Genomic DNA, 16,444 nt, shown 5'->3' with positions numbered 1-16,444 from the left:
TTTTCTGCTTCGCAGATGTTTTCTTAGCCATTGACAGGGTTGTATAACATTAAGTTGAAGTTATCATCAGGCTAAGACAGTCTGGTAACCAGACCAGTGCAGGGGTTTGGGGGGGTGGATGGTCATCCCCTTGTAGACTACTTTCCCCTCCCCTTCCCCATCCTTTCCACATTCATATGTGCAAACTTCAACAACAAAAATGAAGAATACAGGACATGAGCCTTGTGCTGCTCCATAAATTGTTGGTCCCGCCATATACTGTTTTAGCCACTTCAACTCAGAATTCCTGGCTAAGGGCTAAGCACTAAATATTGCAATAATGTTATCTATAAACTTGTGTGGTTGCAAAGTAAGCTTGCAAGTATGATTTGTTATTAATGAGTTCATAATTGATACAGTTACTGCATGTAATAAAAAAAAATGTCATAAAAATGGGTATTTTACAATGCAGGTGTATTACAATGGGGGAGGGTCCTATGGCTTGTAGCATGTATGTCAAATTTGAAAGTAGTCCAATTAACACTCTATAGTTATTTTCCAATTGGAAAGAAAATGATGATGTTTCGGGCTCATTTCTCATTATACTGAATCCTTTGATCCACACAACCATAGAACTGGTGCGTTTGTGTATTTGGCAGCAATTTATGATCAGTTGTGTGTTTTGCTCACAGGTTATAACGGAGTACCAGAGATCTATGATCGGTTGTGTGTTATGCTCACAGGTTATGACAGAGTAACAGAGATCCATGATCTGTCATGTTTTGTGAACATGTTATGACAGAGTACCAGACATGTATGACGAGTTGTGTTTGTTTGCAGGTTATGACAAGGTACCAGATATTAATGATCCAATTGTGTGTTTTGCTCACAGGTTATGACGGAGTACCAGAGTTTCGCCAAGCTTTATTTAATCATGTGCAACAAGAGCTTTCAAAAGTGACCAATTCCATTCTTCCTCTCAACTCTGAGAACAATTGTCTGTCGTCAGAGGATGAGAGCAGCCCAAAGGAGGCATCGATCAAAGAGATCCTGAGTTATGACCTCACAGAGAAAGAACTTTGCAAGGATGGGCAGCTACGTCAGTTGAAGCGCTCTCTATCATCCAGTAGCGATACCCTCAGCGATCATCTACGAAACGGACAAAAAAACGAGAAGGAATTCTTCCAAAAACGAGCTGCAATAACAGCCAACAGTGATAGCTGAGGCTTACCCTATCTTTTTTTATTATTATGCATGTCAGTTTTAAGTATTTTAAAACAAGGCTATCATGACCTAAGCTTTTATACTGGCAGGTTTTCTAGTGATTTGTTTCTTTAAGCATATATACTAAAAGTTACCAAGTTCTTTAACAGTTTGCAAGTTGCTGTTTATATTTGTTTGACCAAGCACTTTTTGAAACAAGTTATTATATTTGGGATTGCTCATGTTCTTAATATTCTCGTTTTAGTATCAACATCACTTCTGGGATGATTCAATCTTTTTGTATGGCTGGGGAGGGGGAGGGGAGGGAGAGGAACAGAAATAGGTGGGAATGAGGGCAGAAGAGGGGAGGTGAGGTAGGATCTTATTGATTTATTCTGGATCTTATTTCAAGAAGATGTTTGCAAGGTTAATTCATTCATAAATATTTCTGCATACCCAGGGTAAGATAAAGGTGAAAAGGAGGTCAAAAGACAGTTCAGGTTGTAGAAGAAGTTATTGTTTTAAAATTACCAAAGTGAGGAATATTTGCATTGCTGTATGAGAATTATGTGCAAATAGAGTAACAGGTGGTAAGCTGGTGCAAAATATGTGCTTGTTATTATGAACTTTTTACTCGCCTATGAACTTGTATTTGCCTTTAAAAAGGATTATACCACTTTCTTAAGTCTATAAGAGGAGATGGATGAATCGACAATTTTCAGGGAAGGATCTTTTCAACCAGCTCCATATTTAACTACTGCTGCCTTTTGTTGGACATATCAATTCCTAAGAAGTTAAATATTTAATCTTTAAAGAAAGCTCTCAAATTCTTTGTGTAGTAGTAGTTGAAAGACAAAGTCCAACTTGTTTGGAGTCTGCCGGTGTTTAATTGAAACGATTTGAATGTAAGATTAACAAGGTACCCCCCATTTGACAGGACACATATTAAAACCTTGAAATTTTGTGATAATTCCTCTCTTCACTGTTACTCACTGCAGTTAAAACATTTGTAAGTTTTGCAAACTTAATGCCATTTCAAAGGTTAGAAAGGGATATTTTTTCAATTCTCTTCCTCGTAATATCGCTCAGAATTCTGTTCTTAGATCTCTTCCATGGTTTTCTGAAATTTGAACTATTCAACATAATATTGCACAGCATATGCTGTGACTTTAACCAGTATATCTGATATTCTAGGTTTGGCATTGCCGAAGGAAATGTTACTATTCCTATAAGATTTGGAATTCACGTGGAACTGCTTTTCACTATGATAGTGGAAATCAATGAGCCTTACACTCATCATTAGTGAAAAAGACAACCAAAAATGGTTAAGCAAACAGCAGACCTATTCTAGCTGTTTTTCTGATCCAGTGAGATGCGATGTATTAACCCATAGGCAAAGCGCTCCATCTGAACGGTGAAGACCACGCGACCATGTTTTCCACATTTGCTTGACATATCTTGAAACCGTCTGTTTTGAGTGACATGCGTGAACCATGAATTGTGATTACTGCGCACATCCTGTGTAAAGTATCCTTGAGTGTATAACGACGATGATGAATGTGTTTTAGTGGCAGACTTCATCCAAAGTTCTTACAAGAGGTTAAAAGTAGGTTGTTTGTTGAATTAGGACAACTATCTGGTTTAGAAATTAATAGAGAATTGATCCAGTTAAGGAAATATTTCAAATATGAACCTTCTGTGGGTCGATTATAGTAAACAATAAATATATGACAAAAACAGTATTGTGTTGCGTGTGGTTATTTGATTGCATTTGTCTCTTCAGCCAGCCTAGAGGTTTACATGGTCACATAATAGAGATACAACTAACATCACCCACAATCTAATATAATGTACCTGGAACAATCTCATCATGGTTAGACTTTCCTAAACATCTTGGACCTCCAAACCCAATGACTCAAGCATGTTCATTCTCATGCCTCTCATGGATTCCTGTTTGTCAAAATCCCAAGGGAAAGTTACTTGGGAAGAATTATTGCTTGGTTGGTTCGTTAAATTTCTTTTCAGATTTGTTTATCAATTTTAGCTCTTTCTGTCGGACAGAGCCTTTATCCTTGCAGGACTACTTGATGTCCTCTCAACTTTTCCTCCGTCTCCTCTGTGACTTGCATCTTCTGGTTCTCTCATCCATCTTAGATGGTACCATAGATGCCTCTCTCAGGTTCGAAGCAGACTACAGACCTGTTCAAACTGTTTGATGGCTTGGCCAGCTGTCTTGTTAGTAGGGACATGGGTACAGAGTAATACACCATGGGGAAGATTACCGACCAACAGAGCCATTTGGCTGCCACCAGCTACTGCATAAACACTGCAAAGTAAACATGAAATCATGGTGAAGATAATCTGTACAAAGCAGTATGTGACTGATAAACAAAAAAAGTGAACACATAAGATACTACAAGAGTGATTTTTCAGAAAGTTTGCAGCCCAGGTTGACCATTGGCCAATGTTTTTTTTTAAATTGTCTTTTTATTCTGAAGAAGAGTGAGAGAGACAAGAGATTGAGTTGGAAAGGAGGTCAGCAAGCCAGTGTTCTGTCTATTCATGCTTTGAGTTTAAATAGAAATCAATTTTAATTAATTAAGATCTTGGACCAAGTCACAGCTGAGCATTGTTTCAACCTTCATCATGTACATAAAAAGGCAATGTCTCGGCAAAGAGGAATCTTTAAATAAGGATGAGTACGTTACAAAGAAATTCCTTGACAGACAAATTCTCCTACTGCAGGTACAAGTTATCTTGCTTTATCATTTGGTCATGACCTTAAAAAGCCAAGCCACTGACTGACCTTCACATTTAAATTTCATATTAGCTGAGCCTTTGAAGATAAATATGCTCACTTTGCCATATTTTGTTTGAATTATAAAGTCAAGTAAGTTCCTTTAAACTTTAAACTTACCTAGACTTAGTTTTTTTGTTGATATGCAATGCCACTGGTGCACCCTTTAAAGTCACACAAAACCCTCTCTGCATAAGTTGGTCTGCATCTTCATCCTTGGAGTTTGCAAAATGGAGGAGGAATTGGCTGACTTTACTCTAAAAGAAAACCAGAAAGCCAGTTGGCATTGTGATTGCTTGCCATATAAATTTGCTCAAAATTCAACACATCTGACTTAAGTGAGTTAAATTTGTCCCAGAATCAAGTTAGACCAAGAAAAGATTAGAGATGTCCATCTCTTATTTACATTACCAAATTGATTCAGTGGTATGGATTTAACAGTTTAGAATTTTTATTCCAAAATGTTTGAACATCCAGAGAGAACAGTCTTCCTATGTGAAATATACTGTAAACACATAGAAATATGATCATCAAATGGACTTTTTTTTTAACAATTTGGAGCTAACAAGTCAGCTCGGCCACCAACCATACCTTTAATTATAGTAATGAGAGTTACATGACATTATTTATACACAAATATTTTCAAAACTGACTGCCATGAAAAGTGAAGACATTTTTCAGTGTTATTTGTGCACATATACTATGGGTATGCAATACTTACTGTAAAATAAAAGGTAGTACAACTCTTGACTGACATACTAGCCATGAGGAAGGATGATTTAGGGGCTGGATAGGCTTAGTTGATAAAGCATAGACATTCTACTCCCAAGGTCATTGTCACTAGTTAGGTCTCCACCTAGCCAAACTTTCTTTGATGTTTGGAAGTTTCTTAACAATTTACCGTTCAGTTATCTGCTATGCATTAAAACTGTCTGTAGCTGCTGCATATAATAATTTCAAATAAAACTTCCTCAATAAATCACAAATTTCTTTGACTGTGTTGCACACATTAAGTAAGGAATCTATGGATATCAAACCTCTGTCAATTCCACCAGAACACCATACTGGTACAGAATCTGCCCTAGCTTTGAGATGAGACAAACTCCATCAATGATGCCATGTTGGAGCAAATGATCTGCACAAACAAAGACAAAAGCGGACAGAAAATGATAAAGATATCAGTCTTGAAGTTTGTTTTATTCTAGACGAAGCATCATTCAATTGATTACAAGCACTTTTGTTTTAAATTTAAATGTTCACATTTTGAAATTGGTTAGTTGAGTTTATCCATTTGCCATGTTAGCTTTCATTGTCAAATTTGGTAGACCTCTGTCACTGTCAACATGTATGAATATGAATATGAATATGATATGGAACAGAGTAAGGAAACATATGATAGAAACTTTAGCTCATTCTGACTCTGGTCATTGATGACTTTACCTTGAACAAAATTGTCCCAAGAAGCATTTCCAACAGCAGCAGAATTCATCTTAATTGACAAAAATGAGTCTCAGTTCCCAAAAGTCTTCATCTGAAACAGTATACAGTGAAAGAGTTAAAGTTTTAAACAAAATAAAGCAAAAAGTATACTTCCTGTTATTACTAAACTATTTTTAACATGTTGGTAAGTTGGCAGACATGTACCTAGAAATGGTTATGACTGCTACTTAATACCATAGCTACAGTAAAAGGAAAACCTAATATGATCTCTGCTAATGGTAATACATTTAGAGCAAAGATTTTCAACAGTGATAGGATGTTCATCATGTTCATTCATCATAACAGTTCTTTTAAGTTGCCTTTGCATGAAATTTTGAAACAATATTTTATTTATGATGAGAGCAACACATTCATCAGATATGTCACACAACTGATGGGAGACCGCAGACACATATCATGTTATTCACCAGGCAACCAGGTTAATATGGAATAGTGCCTTCATATTCATCTGGTCGGTGGGTAAAAATGAGTCATTGTTTCCTATGATCTAAAGATCTCAAGACCTTTCCAAGTCTATATATATATTACTCTGGCTGAATCTGATCAAAGTAATAGTTAAAAAATAAAAATAAACCACAGAGCAAAGTCAGAGATATCATTATTACCTTTGACCTTTAAAAGTACAGTTTGTGTGTGAAGTTAGAAAATTAATAATTACTTATTTTGTTATTCAGCTGCCTATTTACTCTTCATCCCTAGCCATGGTATCTGCAGGATATGATTGAAGCTGGGCATAATAACAATATTGTATCGGTCTACATTCAAAACAACACATAAAAGCATAATAATTATCCAAGTTGATGTACGGTCATAACCTTATGTAGGTTAAAAGAGTGGAGGTTACCCGTTAGTATGTTTATCCCTAACACATTAGGCTATTTATTCCTTAATGTTAAAGTAAATGGAACAAGGTTTGAATTAATTAGGCCGATTTCTAACTAGTTTAGGCAGGCTGTCTTAAGCCTAGGCCTTACTTAGTTACACAATATAGGCCTAAGCCTAGCCTATGGTATTAGTAGTTGCATCACTTATTCATTTCATAAGTTAGAGCCACAAACAATCAGAAAATTCAAGGGATGGTTTTAATAATTAATAATTATAGCAATATCAGATATTACCTTCTAAGACTCTGTGTGCATAAATCTATCTGCATGGTACACCAATTTTACTAGTTAGTACTTTTAGTAGTTGGTTGTGCGTCTTGTTTTTCTACAATTCTACAGCTGAGTGTATGCTGCACATAAACTTGTAGCATTCATGCAAGCCAAAATGACAATTTGTAAACGGCGCCATCTCACGTTGCTACGGTGCCCAGAACGCTATTTTTCTATCCAGCACCGTATCACGCTCAGATTCCATTTCAGTAATAGAAAAAGTTTGCATGTAAGAAGCTAACTTTTTGCCAAAAATGCAAGAAGTTGGAGGACGCATGTAACGTCGGTAGCAGTGACTTGTTACCAGTTAACAGTGAGTAAAGTTATAATGTTGAATATATGAAGTGAAGAATTTGTCGGCGAACTTTCGTGTAACCGGTACCTGTAGCACATGTAATAGTAAAGCCCTAAATTTGATAAAGCTATTTCATATTCTGTAGGGTGAGATAACAGAACTTTATGATTCAATTAACTTCCCAACGTTGTACCCAACACAACCTTTGCATTGATAATGTTATAGCCTACTGCCTACACTAAATTTGCGATAGTATATAGGTAGACTTGTCTATGTTATTAAAAAAAAAAAATAGTGGAAAATCTATTGCTAAATGTACCTTTCCACCATAGGTTTCGATCCTTTCCGCAGTGGCGGAAAGGATCGAAAGGTATGGCGGTATGTACCTTTATGTATTTTAAACCATAGCCGTGTTGATGAACTCCCAGATTTGGCTTAGCTCTAGGCTATCCTTCTGACATGTGATTTTATGGATGGTTTGACCAGATTCCAGCAGAAATGGAAAGAATTATACTTGTAGAGGTTGGTAATCAAACTTTTCGAAGCGAGGAAAAATTTCCCTAATTTGACCCATGGTGCAAGTTTAAACTTTATCTGTTTCGGCCTACGCCTAATGTATAATTTAGCTAATTGGGTGGATAATCCATGAAAGTGTCTCCAAATAAAAAAATGTTGTTTCCTAATTGTTTCACAATTTTGGCGTTTTCCGTAGGGTAAAGTAAAAAGTGGTTACAAATTACAATTTTAATGATATTATGAACATGGCAACTACAGTACAGTAGCTGTCAGTACTTAGTAAATTTTAATGATATTATGAACATGGCAACTACAGTACAGTTGCTGTCAGTACTTAGCAAATTTTGGGGACATGAAGTTACCTTACACCACCATATGTTGTGGGAGTATATTTGGTCAACCTGCACATTCAGTTTAAAACATGCCTTATGGTGTTGAAAAAATGAGAATCGATTCTTAATTAATTTAATTAGGTGCAATTTTAGTAACCAGCTTTCTCGGTAGGCTCTTAATCCTCATGTGTAAACAGGTTCACTATTCTATTTGTAATATTTTTATGAATTAGATACAGAACATGCAGCGTTTTACATCCGATTTCACACTTGTTCAGCTGTCAGGTGATCAACGAAACAGGTCCTTTCATTCGCCAAGCATCCTGATGAATATGAGGGCAGTATGCCTTATTTGTCAGCAGAGTCATATTTGTGACTCTGTTTATCTGGCTGATGGGTGAATAACATGATACCCTTTCTTTTGGCCTGGCAGCCAGGGTAATAGTGCAATTGCTTTGGCCCTTATTCATCCAGCTGTAGAGGAAATTAAAAGATGAAGAATCCCCTGAATTGACCCGTCTGCCAGATTCATAGACCTTTATTACGTGTTCAACTTGGTTAGTCCTCTCTTGGTTTATACCCAGAAATAGCTAGCTAAGATAAGGAAGATAGCTTTGGTTAATTCGTAGGTCAGGTGATACCTAGAAAATTGCTGTTTTTCCCTGATAAAAACCAAGGGAGGGCAAACCAGGTTGAACTTGTAATCTTTTCCTCTGACTGCAGGGTAGATAGCATAATGGTTTTTCATATACTGCCAGCTGCAGAGTGAAGCGGTTGACCACCTTTCGAACTTTGTGTAGGCATTAATATTAACTGTATAATTCTAGTAAGAGGGTGGAATAATTTGTGAAAGAACCACAGCCATCAAAGTGGATGTTCCCTTCCTTCACAATTCAATAAGCATGACTACTAGTGACTAATGACTCGATCCCCAGCTCAATAAGGATGGCGCTCTTGTTTACATTTACCTGATTTTTGGTTTAATTTTGCATTGCACTGGTGCTGATTTACCTGATCGTGGGTTCAACAGGGATCATGTGACACTGCTACAGTACTTAATTACGCTATTGTCTTGTAAGCAATGCAATGGTGCTTATTTACCTGATCGTCAGTAAAATTAACATTTGCCAAATTGTTTCCACGTTTTCAAATATTATTTGAATCAACACCATGCAACGAAAATAGTTAAAACTATTCCAAGGAAAACATTAATTTTATTTTCTGAAGCACATGAATCATTTCAAGCCTTAACAAGAGATATCACTGTTTTCCAATAAAACGAAATAATTGACAGATGAGGCTCGTAGCCGATGAGATCTAGTGACAAGATTTGGCCCAAAATACTAAAATTTCATTTCATTTCATTTATTTATTTATTTGTTTCTTCACAACCTTTGTCCAGAGAAAATCAAAGAGTACATACAAATGAAAGGAAAAAGCATGAAGTGAAAAGAAGTGCATTACAAACACTGGTGGGCTTAGCAAAGTAACGAACTACACCCTTGAACGAAAATGATAAAACTATTAAACTTTTTCAATACGTACTTGTACATACAGTTTCTTTAACCTACCATACTTTGTCTTCCATAGTAAAGGTGATAAATTTCAAGGCCTGTGAGGGATGGATAGAGATGCATCAAAATCAGATGATGAAGATGACAAGTCCAAAGAACCATCATTTACTCCTGGAGGAGTTCTGTTCTATGTTAACAAGGATGGAGTGCCTCTGTCATCGAAGACATTGCAGAAAATGTGGGACCATGTTGCCAAGGTGCACCCAGAGGGAGAAAAGATGGTAGAGGGCATTCAAACTTCGGACAGTCTTCCTAAAGTAAGTTAGGGGCACAGGACTTTAAACTTTTGAAGGGCCTATCCTCTGCTTGATGGTGACATTTGGACCAACAACTGTTACTTCAGTTTGAGAGGAGCTTGATGCAAAGGGGCCATTTATTGACAATCACAAATGGGATACCGACTCTAAATGTAACCTCATTTGCAGATTGAAAAGTATATATGACTAATATAGCCACTGTAAAATAAGGTCTGATTTATATGATAAATGAAAATGGATAATTGACCAGTAAGTGACCAAATGGCTTAATATACAGTATTTCAGTGGCAAATGTATCAAATATATCATATAACTGCCTTGAAATATGTATCCTAAATTGTTCTTTGCATGGCATTTAATCACTGAAAATTTCTTAGACCTCAAGACAATTATAGCAACCAATGCAATGATCGCACTAGTATTTTGCACTGAATTTGTCATCATTTGATTTAAATTTGCCGTAAAACCAATGAATGCAATTTATCTTAAAGAATGATCTTGTAAAAGGCCAAAGCTCTGTATGTAAAATTTCCTTTATATACAGTTTTGTATACTTGTGGTTACAACTACAATGAAAAAAGTATGTTATCATCACAATGATTCATAATCAACTTGAATTATGAAGTAACAGCAATTGATATCTTGGATAAATCTAGGAGCAGAGTCTTAGTTTATTCGTAATAAATTATCATTTGATGAGTATTCGGTAAGCTTGATCAAATCAGCAGAAATTGGTGAACAACCATAAAAAATCTAGTCTACTGTATCACATACAAAAACAAACAAAAAATCAATTACATTATTATGAGATTAAATTATAACTTAATGGCACACTGAAAAGTCACAGACTCTGCTCATATCTAAATTTGAGAAATATTGTATTTCAATATTTAAAGGATTGGTTCAGGTGTTTGACATGTCTATTTTGTATGAAAGAGCACAAAATGACAAAAAGAACAGTGAAGAAACTACTGTACCATGATAGCATGCTCTGTTAAGGAGATATGACACTTTGAAGAATTTCTTTGAAAACGACTGGTCTAGAAAGACTTACTGTGAGGGTGTGACGTCACATCCTCACTTCCTTAACATTTGTGAATATATTTCTTTTTACAAATTATTTACATTTTTTAACACATTTGAAAATATTATAATCAAAAATTCTTCAGATGTTTAATCTCAAATACTTCCTTTGACAAATATGAGATCTCCTGACATATCTTTTGGTTGAAAGTCATGAAATCTCACAAAATATTTAGAGGAAAAAACGAAGACTTTTCAGGAATGTGAGGATGTGACATCACAGCTAGTCAGATTTCAGCAGTTTCTACACAATCTGATAAAACTTTACACTTGAATATCTCTTTAACTGAAAAGATATTTGAACAGTTTTTCACCATTGTGTTTCTTTTATTGTCCTCTTTCATATTACATACAGTAAACATGTATGATAACTGAACCAATCCTTTAAGTTTCATCTGTGACATTACATTTCGGATTAGATATTAACTTAAGCAATCCATACAAGTGGAGTAAGACGTAGAGGAGAAGCTAGCTCACGGTCACTGTCATAAACATTATAGCTGAATGAAATGATGTGAAATTACATCATTAAGTAAAAAATCACATGAAGAATATAATGCAGCAAAAACCATAGCAAACATGCCAGGACAGACTGCAGAGAAAAAGACAGGCTTCATATCAAATTCTTGCCTTCATGATGGGGTGCTGACCCCCCCCCCCCCTTCCCCAAACCATATGATGGACAGAGCTTGTATCAGTTAAAAAGTAACTTTATAAAGCACCAGATGTAAGCCGATAAGCAAAAGGTGTTCATCCACCATCAAGTTTTAAGATAATTTTGGAACTATGTATATTGTGCATAGCAGCCATCAGAACAGTGCTTTAAAACAAATCTTGATCTATGCTATAAATATTGGGACTTTCTTTGCCTAATACTTTTTTATATTTTTTTGTTTCGCAGGTAGCCATACCTCAGCCACCAAGCTTTCATCCTGCAACCTCTGCAGCCACAAGTCCAGCTTCTAAAGTTCAGTCCATACAACATTATATGAGCCAATTACAGTATCCTCTTACTAATATGTCTCTTAAGCAGTCAAACAGTATTTAAATACTGCCCTCTAAGCCTACCAGCCCATCACTCTATTTCTCTCCTTCCATCTGCCAAGGCTGTTTCATCTGTTATTATGCTTGTCATGTTGTTTTCCGAAATGTCCTAAAGGTTATGAAACTTTAGCGAAAACTGCTCTAAAACAAAACATGTATGATCTATTTAGGTTAATGTATGGAAACATAATTACAATCCATATACTGTAAACAGTGTTAACTGTTTCCCTGTAAACATTTGGAATTGCATATAATGTATTGTGGAATATGTTCCAGCAGGTCTAGATTTAAATTGCCCAGGTGTTTGATTAGTCTTGCCGAGTCAAAGAGAAGTCAATAACAACAAGAAGTCAGTACTGATTTGACATTCTAGCTCTTGTTTGATTAAATTAGAGACAAATTTTATATCTCGTTTAACCTGACTGTCGATTACACAAGAGCTGTATAATAATTATGGGCAAGCCTTAAAGTGTAAGGTATTGTTTCATCCCAGTTCAGCAGTCGCTTCAAAGGTCAATATTGACATGCAATTTTTAGACAATGTTTGTATATAAAATTCAGGTAATGCTAGTAATCACTCAAATATTTATTGAAATTTATCAAGATATTGCATTACAACCATAACTGATCATTATTTGATTTTCTGGCTTATTTTGAGGCAATACCTCATAAAAATAATGCAGACCTGTTATCTCTTTTCATAGGATTATGTAATGCAAATATCTGACATGCAAGTCTACATTGGAAAACAAAACCTTCAAGTTTTTACTTCTAAAGCTGTAATTCCTGTCCATAGCTGTTACCCTCTTAATTCTGTATTGCCAAACAGATACCTCTCAAATAATGTATTATCCTTCTTTTTGTTTTAAAGTTTTACCATATTTGTTGTTATTGCTTAATATCTTTCTGAAATCTGATCCCTTGACTGCTTGGACAGATATAATCACACTGGAATGCAATTTTTTGAGATTAAGAAGACCAGACCTCTTGCAGGGTGAGTAACATTACCACTAGCATTGAAAATTAGAGTAGGGGTAAGTGGGCTTCAGTAGACAACTGCCATAGACAATTGGAATGTTTCTTTTTTGTTTGTGTGATCAAAATCCTAAGAGCAAGGTTAGACTGTAATATACCTTAGACCCCCTTAGACCTTTCCCATATCTCAGCAGAACTCATTGTTTTCAGAAAAGTCAGCAGAGACTTGTAAAGTTATAAGCAAACCATTTGGCAGAAAATACTACAATACTTTCCAAAGTTTGAAATCATAATTTTATTCATGATCCTTTGCGGTTGTTATTGATTGTACTTTTTGGCCTTGTTTTACTGGCTTGTGTCTCAATTTGATTGTCACAGGATTGAATGTAATTGAATAGTTAGATTTTAAATTTCCATAAACAGTTTAAAAATGGCAATTTTCATAAAGTGCTGTATTATTACTGGATTTTTCTTTATAAAAGATATCAAAGATGCTGATTGTATGTGTTGGCAATCAATTCTTTCAGCCTTCCAAGAGTACCATTGTCCCATTTCAACCGTTGCTATGGTTGAGTTGATAAAGGCGTTGCTGTCCGAAGCAACAAAACCTAGCATCTAGGAGGTTGTGTGTTTGAGTTTTGGCTAGCTAACGTAAGGTGGGTCTCTTCAGGAGAAATCCACAGTTGTCCAGTCTGAAATGCTCTTAAACGAAACAAACAAATGATCTAAAACTTTAAATTGGATAGCCAGCCGAAGTGAAGCATGAGTTGAAAGCCATTCAGTTTCTTCCACACACACACATGTGTAGGCTTAGCACAAAAAGAGGTTGGGAAGTGCCTGAGAAGATGAATACTGGAATGGACTATCTGCTACCTTAATATAAATATTTCCATTTGTTTCTTTCTTCATCAATAGATTACTAGAAGTGGCTAAAGACATGATCAGAGAATCTCTCCCCATCAAATGTCTGGAAGCTGTCATTCTTGGCATGTATCCTTAAAACACACTCATCTCTGTGATTATGACAGCTGCTCCAATAATAAATGCTTCGTTGCTTCTCTTAGAAGTTTGTCTCTCTCATTTATCTACTCCACCTCCTACAGTGGAATTCTCATTCAAAGGCAAACTGAACCTAGAATAGAGTAAGGACACAATAAAACTAAACAGATTGGCAGACAACTTAGTTGGATTAATGAACAATGAATAGTGTACTAAATAGACTTCACAAATGAGATGAAAAGCTGAGAAGATGATATCAGATGATGTTAGTCCTGTAAAGAACTAACTATGCCATCGATGTCAATGGTGATCCATTCTAAAATGAGATGTGATCCAGTCTTCAGTTCACAGTGCCATATTGTCATGATTTTAATTGTTAAACAGCTCCCTCACAAAATGAGCAGCTAGAAAATGGGAACTTCTATATATATATGCAAACCTGGAAATGAATGTGTAGGTATAACCAGCCTTCACGATAGTCTAATTTATATAGTAACATTAATTGTGGACAGTTCCCTAAAATTGTTAAAGCAAACATCTCTATGTGTATTTTGATACCTATTAAAGCATTGCTCTGAATACAACTACTGTACATACATCCATGATGAAATTATTAAACCAATTATAATAATAATAATAATAAGGCAGGGATACTAATGCTATAATTTTTAATCTTTTCTTTGCTTATAAATTTGTACTTTTTGTATAGAAGTAGTAACTACAAATGCACACATTATTTAGCCACTAATATTTGTTTATACTTCACATGAAACTAAGGAGAACAAAAAAAAAAAAATAGAAAAGGAAGGAATTAGCTTAAGTTTCCCTTCATGGCTGTACCTTAGAAATGTACATGAGACTAAACAAATTGCTATCCCTCACCTACCCCCCCCCCCTTCTGGCATGAATGTCCAGCTTCAAAATCTTCCAGAAAACATACTTTTCTTAGCCCTTAAGATCATTTTTCTTGCTTCATGACATAACTAGCAAATGCAAAATAATGTTTTGGGGTTAAGATCGAAGTAAACCTTATCTAGAGGAGTATGGGATGTGTTTAATACATGGAAGGGAAAGTGGATTTCTGCTGCAGTTGCAAGTTAGTGTTTATTAAAATTGAATTGGTCTTAAGCTGTACTTTGGGTTGAAAAGAAAGAAACTCATTTACCTCTATAAGATATAATTGACATTTTTAAGGAGGATAAAATCATGTCAAAATTAAAATACTTTTGCCATTTCTGTTGATATTTCTCGTCATATAATTTCTAATTTTCTGAGTTTTCTGAGAGGCTATTTCCAATACTATCACCGACATTCTAACAGTGCGACCTTTCATAATCGCCTAATAACTAGCTGGACTGTGTATGTCATATTGCCATGATTGTCTACTGTTAAGTAGGCATGAAAATATGACATGCCAAATGCTAAATAATTATAGATAAACTTGCTTTATCTGTCAGTAAAGCTGTTTTGTCCAATTATTGAGCATTGGGTTTGCCATACCTAGATAAAGATAAATATATATATATATATACATATATATCACATATAATGGTGGCCAATATTCACAAAGAGTGCTCTATGCCAAGGCAGAGCTAGAATATCACATAATATACTTAACTAAACTACCATCATACTGCTACTCGGAGTTTCAGAGGTACGGCTCGCGCACCGATCATCAGGCAACTGAACAACACTGGCTATCTCGGCTTCAGGCGTGTGTGTTTACGGTTGCCATGGCGACAGTGGGATAACAGCTCTGTTCTTTTGTTGATGCATCTGTCCTTCGATTGTATTATGGCCAGCTTTTCTTCCATGCATAGATTGCATGATCCTGGTTCGCGTTGGTGTGTGTCGGATTGCTTCCATATGTTCCATTCAATAGTATAATCGCTCCCCTTGCTTTTCAGTGCCCAGATATGCTTGGATAGTTCTGTCTCCTTTTCATATTTTTTGTTGCGAAACGACTTCGTGTGGTTGCGGTACCTAGATTTAAAATCACCCCCGTTGAGCCCAACGTATGGCTGCGAGTCGGAACTGGAAGTGACGGTGGCTTCGTACACAATTGAATCGGCTAAGCACTCTCCACGCAGAGGGCAGGCTCCTTTATCTCTACAGTTGCAAGTTTTGGTGGCATTTGTTGTTGGGTTGTTTTGCCGCATTATTCTGGCGTTGTGGGACTTGATGATGGAATCCATGTTTTTCATGCAACTGTAGCTCACTTTCATTGTGTTTCTGTTGAAGATCTTCCTCAGCTTGCTCCCACGTGGAAAGTGCCTATTTATGAGCTTGAGGAACTGTGACCCCACGTTGGTTTCCACGTTCCTACTAAATGGTGGGTTGAACCACGTGATCTTCCTCTGGCGGTTCTTTCTTTTTTTCTTGGGTTTTGTTGGTGCGCCCCCGTCGTCGTATGAGATGGTACGTTCGTACCCGCTTTTCTTTAGCGCTGCGTTGTAAGGCGGTGCAATCCGACACACACCAGAACAGAACAGAAGTTATCGCACTGTCGCCATGGCAACCGTAAACACACACGCCTGAAGTCGAGATAGCCTGTGTTGTTCAGTTGCCTGATGATCGGTGCGCGAGCCGTACCCGTTAAACTCCGAGTAGCAGTATGATGGTAGTTTAGTTAAGTATATTATGTGATATATATATCTATATATATATATATACATATATATACATATATATACATATATATATATATATATACATATATATACATATATATACACT

General features: G+C 36.1%; 3 protein-coding genes across 5 annotated transcripts in view; 2 read left to right on the top strand and 1 right to left on the bottom strand.

Moving 5' to 3' along the window:
- Nucleotides 1-2,921, top strand: part of LOC139972004 (inositol-tetrakisphosphate 1-kinase-like) — a 28,961-nt gene extending 26,040 nt beyond the window's left edge. The window contains exon 10 of the mRNA XM_071978866.1: nucleotides 872-2,921. Coding sequence (XP_071834967.1) covers nucleotides 872-1,203 — 332 coding nt within the window. The 3' untranslated portion in view covers nucleotides 1,204-2,921. The remainder of the gene's footprint in view (nucleotides 1-871) is intronic.
- Nucleotides 2,922-2,924: 3 nt separating this feature from the next.
- LOC139972008 (uncharacterized) lies at nucleotides 2,925-6,744 on the bottom strand. Its single transcript, XM_071978871.1, has 5 exons — nucleotides 6,598-6,744; nucleotides 5,420-5,510; nucleotides 5,017-5,114; nucleotides 4,100-4,236; nucleotides 2,925-3,508 (listed from the first exon to the last, which is right to left on the bottom strand). The coding sequence occupies exons 2-5, from the start codon at nucleotides 5,466-5,468 to the stop codon at nucleotides 3,358-3,360; spliced, it is 435 nt and encodes a 144-aa protein (XP_071834972.1). The 5' UTR covers nucleotides 5,469-5,510; nucleotides 6,598-6,744; the 3' UTR covers nucleotides 2,925-3,357.
- A 40-nt stretch (nucleotides 6,745-6,784) lies between these two features.
- LOC139972006 (tubulinyl-Tyr carboxypeptidase 1-like) overlaps nucleotides 6,785-16,444 on the top strand; it is a 22,953-nt gene continuing 13,293 nt past the window's right edge. The window contains exons 1-5 of one of the 3 annotated variants that reach the window (XM_071978869.1): nucleotides 6,785-6,946; nucleotides 9,372-9,607; nucleotides 11,592-11,692; nucleotides 12,672-12,728; nucleotides 13,625-13,699. In XM_071978869.1, coding sequence (XP_071834970.1) covers nucleotides 9,398-9,607; nucleotides 11,592-11,692; nucleotides 12,672-12,728; nucleotides 13,625-13,699 — 443 coding nt within the window. In that variant the 5' untranslated portion in view covers nucleotides 6,785-6,946; nucleotides 9,372-9,397. Of the gene's footprint in view, nucleotides 6,947-7,046; nucleotides 7,075-9,366; nucleotides 9,608-11,591; nucleotides 11,693-12,671; nucleotides 12,729-13,624; nucleotides 13,700-16,444 lie in introns of those variants that run through there. The other 2 variants (XM_071978868.1, XM_071978870.1) reach the window with 2 other exon arrangements.

The sequence above is a fragment of the Apostichopus japonicus genome, chromosome 8 (genome assembly GCF_037975245.1).
Source record: "Apostichopus japonicus isolate 1M-3 chromosome 8, ASM3797524v1, whole genome shotgun sequence".
Taxonomy (NCBI): Eukaryota; Metazoa; Echinodermata; class Holothuroidea; order Aspidochirotida; family Stichopodidae; genus Apostichopus; species Apostichopus japonicus.
The sequence above is the reverse complement of the archived record's forward strand: the minus strand, read 5'-3'. Positions and strand labels throughout refer to the sequence as shown.